This window comes from Atta cephalotes (assembly GCF_000143395.1).
Source record: "Atta cephalotes unplaced genomic scaffold scaffold00030, whole genome shotgun sequence".
Lineage (NCBI taxonomy): Eukaryota > Metazoa > Arthropoda > Insecta > Hymenoptera > Formicidae > Atta > Atta cephalotes.
Window position 1 is genome coordinate 360,563 of NW_012130094.1, and position 7,065 is coordinate 367,627.

Here is a 7,065-nt window from a genome sequence, read left to right on the forward strand (position 1 = left end):
AACAATATAATTTTATAATTTAAAGAAAATTTGCTCGATTTATTTTAATTATTTTTGAATCTTAAATTTTTATCTGATTTTTCTTTTTAGAAAAAATAATTATTTATATTTTCTTTTGTAACTATAGAATATTCTTATAATAAAAGAAACTTTTAATAGTTCATTTAAAAAAAATGTCAGATAAATGAAATATTTCAAAAATAAGATATGTATGCTTCAACATTCGCCATTTCATTTTTTCAAAGTGATTCATAAAATCAAAATGCTAAGCATCATATGCTTCATTTATTAAAAATAATCTTATTTAGATGTTTCAATTTAGGAACTAAAAATGTTGAGGTAAAAGATTCAAATTAAATACCGAAGAAAAATTGTTGCTAAATTCTTTTGAAGATACAATTATGCTACTGACTTTTCTCTTCAGGACACCTCATATATCTTTGTTACTTATTCGCTATGTCTTTCACAGACACTCCTTATATCTACCTTATTTTTCCGTCTGCGCCAATGCGTCGCTTTCGTTTCCTTTCATTTCTCTCATGTCCCTTAACTTAGGGGTATTCTGTCCTCCGCGCTGTCTCAAATGTATCTCGTATTTTTAAACTTACAAGAAAATGACGTACAAGCAAGCGTACTTTTTCTGAGGACACATTTCGCATTTCGTAAATCTTCTTTACCGCGTCACTTCTAAATAATTCTAGCAAGTCTTTTTTATATCAAGTCCAAGATAATATTTTCAAAAGTCACGGAATTGATAATATCATCCATTCACATGGATAAATAACGGCAATTTATACAAGTCTCGGATAAAATTTGGCAGATAACGGCGAGCGAATGTGTCACATGAGATTCACGTCAACTGTACGTGCTGTTATGACGTCAATGGTGCTTATTATTCCGCGGACAAACCGTGAAAAGAAAGGCGAAAAGTCAGAAAGAGTGGCAGAGACGAGAGTTGAAGAGTCACTTCAAAATCGGCTTAAGTCAGTGACTGGCGGATTCTATTTGTATGATTGCTTTCTAAATTTAGGTCCTTCGACGTCTTAATTTTGTTGTCGCAGATCGCTCTTGTAGCAAGGCAATCAAAGGTCGTTACCAAACGAAGTTCAAAGGGAATAGCCGATTTAAGAAGAAAATGTTGCAAATTTTTTTTGCATAAAAATATTCTGCTCTCTAGGAGTCTAATTTTTAATGTTTTTTTAATTTTAATTTTTAAATAAGACAAAAATATTTTATATACTTTTTTTATTAATATTATTCTGAATTATATTTAATTTTATCTAAAAACAGAAAGTGATTATGACTACAAATAATTAAAATAAAATAGAAAAATATAACTTTTTTCGTATAGAATATAAATGTCCAACGGTAATATATTTCTTGAATATCAAAAAAGATTTTTGAACTTCTAATTTCTTTATATTACTTGTAATCTGATATTTCTAGGAAGACGTTTTAGAATAAAATAAAGTGTAATACCTGAGAGATTCGCAGACCGTATCTGGTGCCACCCAGAACAACATATCCACCACCGACTCCTCCACCCGTCATAGCCCTTGCAGCGCCACCCAGCCATCCTCCAAAGCCACCCCCTCCCGTTCTCTGGGGCCCACTACCCCCATCTCCTCCGCCAGCGCGGGGCATTCTTCATCCTTCCTTCACCCTGTAATTCAAATTATGCTACAAACTAAAAAGATGATCAAGCGAAGGATGATACTTGCAAAAATAAAATGAAAAGAAGGACGAATCTTGCCTCGCAAGAGATTATGGTTCACGTGGATTGTCCTTGGTTGCCTTGTGAGAGGACTAACGAGCTAGATTCATCCTACGGGATATTAACGATCTCAGTTGAGTTACGAGTGAGCGGCTCACGCGACGGACGCATCACGCACTTACGCACGCAAAATGCGGGCCGCTGCGTAAATTACTGCGAACGTTCGCGCATTCCTCAATAACTGTCGGTCATCTTATTTATTTATCGTACGCCATCGCCGATGAATGAAGCTCGCGAGAATTTGCGAGTCACTGCCATTAAAAGAATCGCAGATAGTCGCTACCGCTATACCGGAAACGACGAGGCCACCGACATGCTGTTGCAAGACCAATGTCGGCCGCGAAATTCTTTCTTGGCTCTCGTCAGATCTGGGAACAAGTCTGCTGACGTCTGAGGGAGATCTTTCGATCGCAAATCTGTGGGTCGTTAAAAAAACCTTTGCGAAAATTTGGATTCTACAATTCTACAAATAGATTCAATAAACGTAACAACTATTCATAACAAATAATTATTTTTCGAATTTTTTATATGTAATATGATCTTAAAATAAATGAATTTAAAATAACATAATGTATACGTATTCTGTAACATTGCTATTTTTGTAATTTGAGGAATTGCATCTATTTTTATAAGATAAAATAAGATATATTTATTTTTATAGTTTTGTTTCGTGATGTCTACATCGTGAAGTAAAATAATCTTGTTTGTATTATCGAGGCTTAGAATTTTAACAGTTTTTTGCTTCTCTAACTTTTTTATACATTACATGTTCATCCTGTAAAAGTTAGATGGCAAAACATTTTGGCTTTTATATTGTGTTAAGCTATACGTTATTGTTATTGATTCCGTTATTGAATCATAAAACCGCATCGTGAAAACATCTATATTATTTACGATAAAACGCGTATTTTAAAAAAAAATAACCGGAAGTCGCTGTCGCGCCAGTGTACCATAACTCTTTCTATGTAAAGTCAAAACCAAATTATAGAATATAAATTGTATCCGACAGGCTTTCCCTACATAAATCTCCGCCTTCACATAATGCTGTAAGATTTTTATTTTTTTTTTCAGCATTTAAAACTTCAAACTTTCTCTTAAAAATTATAATAATAAGTATTGTATAATATGAAATAACAATATATAATATGAAATATAGTATGAATAATTATAATAATAAGTACAAAATCTTACAATATAAACATAATGTGTGAGAAACACATCACAATTATTCACATAATTATTCTTTTCTAATTATGTATTTTAATCAAAGAATTTTACATAACAAAGAAAACACAAGTGAGAATTTATAACAAATTCAGACTTAAAATTAAAGTGTTTAAACACGGATTTAGTTAATATATGACAAATGCAAGTATAATAGCAGATCATGACAATTTTTCATACATTAATTTTTAATAATTTATTATATAACATAAATAAAAGCGATTTATATAGATATTTAAAAAAATATTTTCTTCTATTTAATTATAAAGTTGTCCCATTTTATTTTAATACCGTTTTATACGCACTTCTAAAACTCCGAGATATTGACATGAGCCAATTGCATGTTTTCTACTCATAGATCAATGGGAGATGTGCTTGCTAATCATCAGATCAGTTGATTGTTAAAGTCTGCAATTGTCGCAGTGTTTTCTGAATCAATGAGTTTCACAGATCGTCTGCTGGACGCTTATCACGCACGAATAAATAAGCAAGTGATTAAAACAAAACTGTGATTATGCTACATAAATCTCGATCTGCCACCTACATATGTCTCCCACGTTTCCGTTATAAAATAACGATTTGATGAAACAACGAAGTAGAGTTATACTTAATATAATCCATAATGTCAAATTATATTCAATTTGAATTATTTTTAATTATTTCTATAAGCCAATATATTATTAATTACTTTTACTCAATGTATTATTAATTTAATCAAAATAATGTTAAACAATTTAAATCACTTTTTGCAGTAATAATGTTTTATTCAAAAAATAATTATCAAAGATTATATAATTTTTTTTTGTTAGACTATTTTATAATTTGCCTTTACTTTTTAAACTATGTTATACATTTAAAAATTAAAAAGCTGATTTACAACTTGATTTTCGAGAATTTATTACGGAATTATTCTGCTCTTATTTGGTATTAAGAAGATATTAACTGACAACTACTCTCTCTTATATAAATAACAAAGTTTATCGTGAACTCAACATAAAAATATAAGAATGCAGATTTAATTGCGATTTATATCCAAGAAGTTGAAAGAAATCACATTTAATGGATGTCCATTTAAGTAGATAAGCGTGACCGCGGCTGACAGGTATAATGGATGAAAATTCGTTGGAATTCACATGCAAGACCTTGCATAAAATCCTGTTCCGAATTTATTATCACCGTTAATGCAAACAGGACGCTTTGCCGTGCCGGAAGTCACCGCCACGCGTCATGTATTATTACGCTAATACCCGAAGGACCGATGTATTCGGTATAATCGTCCTTTCAATCCGGAAGAGCTTCTTTTAGTCCGAATAAACTTCCGGTACAAAGTTAACTTCCTGGCACCGTTGCAACTAAAATTTACCGGAATTGCTCTACTATTTATAAAGTATCGTATATCCAAAATAAATATATATATATATATACATATATAAATATATATATGTAATTTAATAGAATGATTAATAATAACATTTTAGTTTACATAAAAAAAATACTTTAAACAAGATAAGATTTTTCTTATAAATTTTTAGCATTGGAATCTAAAAGAATTTTTTTATTTACTTATATAAAAATTATAAATTTTTACTGATTTTTTTCAAAACTCTTACATTTAAATTGGTAAAAAAAAAAATAAAATGCAATTCTCTATTGTAGTAAAAACTTATTGTTAAAAATTTCACAAGTATACAAAAATTTTTTCAGATTTTTATATAGTCTGAAACAAAAAATTTGTTATGGACCTATTTGTTAAAGACCCAAGTGGTAAACTATGACCGAAAATTTTATATGACAGATGGAAAATTCCATGGAGAAAATCGTACAAGCAGGATCAAAAATATTTGAGAAAAAGGGAAAAAATTAAATCTCAATTTTTTAAACGGCATTTTCATAGATGCATATGTGAATAATTCTTAAGTATATGTATATATTCTATTTTTCGAGAACAGTCACGTATCACTATCGTCCATATAAAAGCACACTTTTTACTATTCATAAGAGTCGCTACCGTAAAGTCGGCGAGTACCAGCCTTGTTAGATATTCATTGCGTCACTTTATCTGTAATCGATGACGGATTTACATCACAAGTCGTTGAACGCCAAGACGCAGCCAGTGAATTCATGGCGACGAAAAAAGAGAAAAAAAAGAATCACTTCTTCCTCGACAGCTTGAAAAATGTGTTTATTGGCGACATTGTGCCGTTTGGCGCAATGTCCATTCTGCTGTTTGGATTTTTCTAATGTGACAGAAAATGTATTTTCGTCGATGAAAATCGGTCATGGGATCGACAAGAATGTTGTTTGCTTTCAGTGCATAATGAACATGCTGCATCTAATAAAAATTATTCTTGGCTTTACTTATCCTTATACTTTTACATATTCGAGTAGATCTTTTTTTGCGAAAAATACAGAGCAAATATACATTAAAAGTAATACAGTATTATAAAATAATAAAGTTATATTTTATACAATAATAATTTTTAAATTATTTCCTTTGATTTATTGATCGAGAGCTGTTATTTCATGTAACTTCATAGTTTTTCAATCTCGTAAAAACTTATACACAAGTAAAATAGAAAAATTCATAAATAATCAACTCCGAAAGAGAAGAAGTTTTAATAATTATTTATATAATTTAAAAAATTTATTTTTATTAATGAATGTAAGAATAAAATATTTAAAAATACATGTATACGATTGCATCGAATATGATTTATTAGAGTAAAACTGAGTGGGAGTTGGAAGATGAGAATGCAATTTGACTGTTTCTGCATGGCGTCCAATTGATAAATATGCTTCTACAAATAATTGAAGCTACACCAAGGCCAAGTTAATATCGTCCAGCGGAATGTTTATTCATATAATAATTTCCGATGCGATATACTTGTATTTCAAATTTATTGCATCACATATATTCCGATTTATACTCCGCTGTGTCATATGCAGTTAATTTTTGCAATACGTATTTTACGATTTCTAATCGTACCATGAATTTTTCTTCGATTTAAAAATTTCTTTTCTACATATGGGATATTTATAAAATAGTATTAAACTTAATATAATATTTAATCATTTGATGCCACTCTGTAATATTTTATATATATTTTGTATATTTCGCGTATCTATATCACATAGAGATTATGTAATATTTCATAAAATGAAACATATAATAATTTTTTTTAATTAAAATACCAGATATTAAAGAATATAACAAGCACATGCATGTATCTTTATTAATAAAAAAAAATAACATATCAAAATAAACATAGCAAAATAAAAGAAGCCTCAAATATGCCATACTAAAAGTGACATCAAAATATTGTATGAATAAGAAAATAAATACTATAAGAAATTATATACTTGTCATAAGGATTATATTATTATAATATCTTTTATTATAATATCTATATTATTATATCTTATTAAATTGTTAAGTTGTTAATGTCGAACTTTCTTCTATACAATGATTAACTCAAAACGTGCATAAAACGATTAAATATAAAAATACGAAGCGAGCAAAGAATTACCAGGGTGAAAAACAAAATCGCATGCAACACGCGCGAGCAATGCATCTTCGCGCGTTGCTATTTGATCGAAGGGGTTCTTGCCCTGGTGTAAGATCAAGATTGCAGAGAAAAGGAAGATCACGTCTCGTCCGACATGCGGAGCACGTAAGAAAACCGAAACGAAAGAGCGCGACTCTCCCGCAGACTCCAGCTGGACCGCTTCTATTATAAACGCGTACGTCGCAATCCATTCTGCTTGATCTCGTCTTCCAATTGAATCAATCACTCGGCTAAAAAAAGCGAATTAACGAGATTTGTATTTGATTGAACAACAATATTTATTCTTTTCTGTAACAAATTTTTTATAGCAATCATTTTCTTGTTTTTTATCAAAAGTTTTTTGTTATTATATCTCGAGAAAGAGAGAGAGAGAGAGAGAGAGAGAGAGAGAGAGAGAGAGAGAAGAAGTAATAAATAACAACTATTACGTTAAGTTTAATTAACGTTAATTAAATTAATTAAACTTAAATAGTACTTAATTATATTTAAGTTAAATTAAAA

General features: G+C 29.9%; 1 protein-coding gene across 1 annotated transcript in view; it reads right to left on the reverse strand.

Annotated features, from left to right (window-relative positions):
* Positions 1-1,644, reverse strand: part of LOC105620835 (rho guanine nucleotide exchange factor 17) — a 41,090-nt gene extending 39,446 nt beyond the window's left edge. The window contains exon 1 of the mRNA XM_012202312.1: positions 1,480-1,644. Coding sequence (XP_012057702.1) covers positions 1,480-1,644 — 165 coding nt within the window. The remainder of the gene's footprint in view (positions 1-1,479) is intronic.
* Between the last annotated feature and the right edge of the window lie 5,421 nt (positions 1,645-7,065).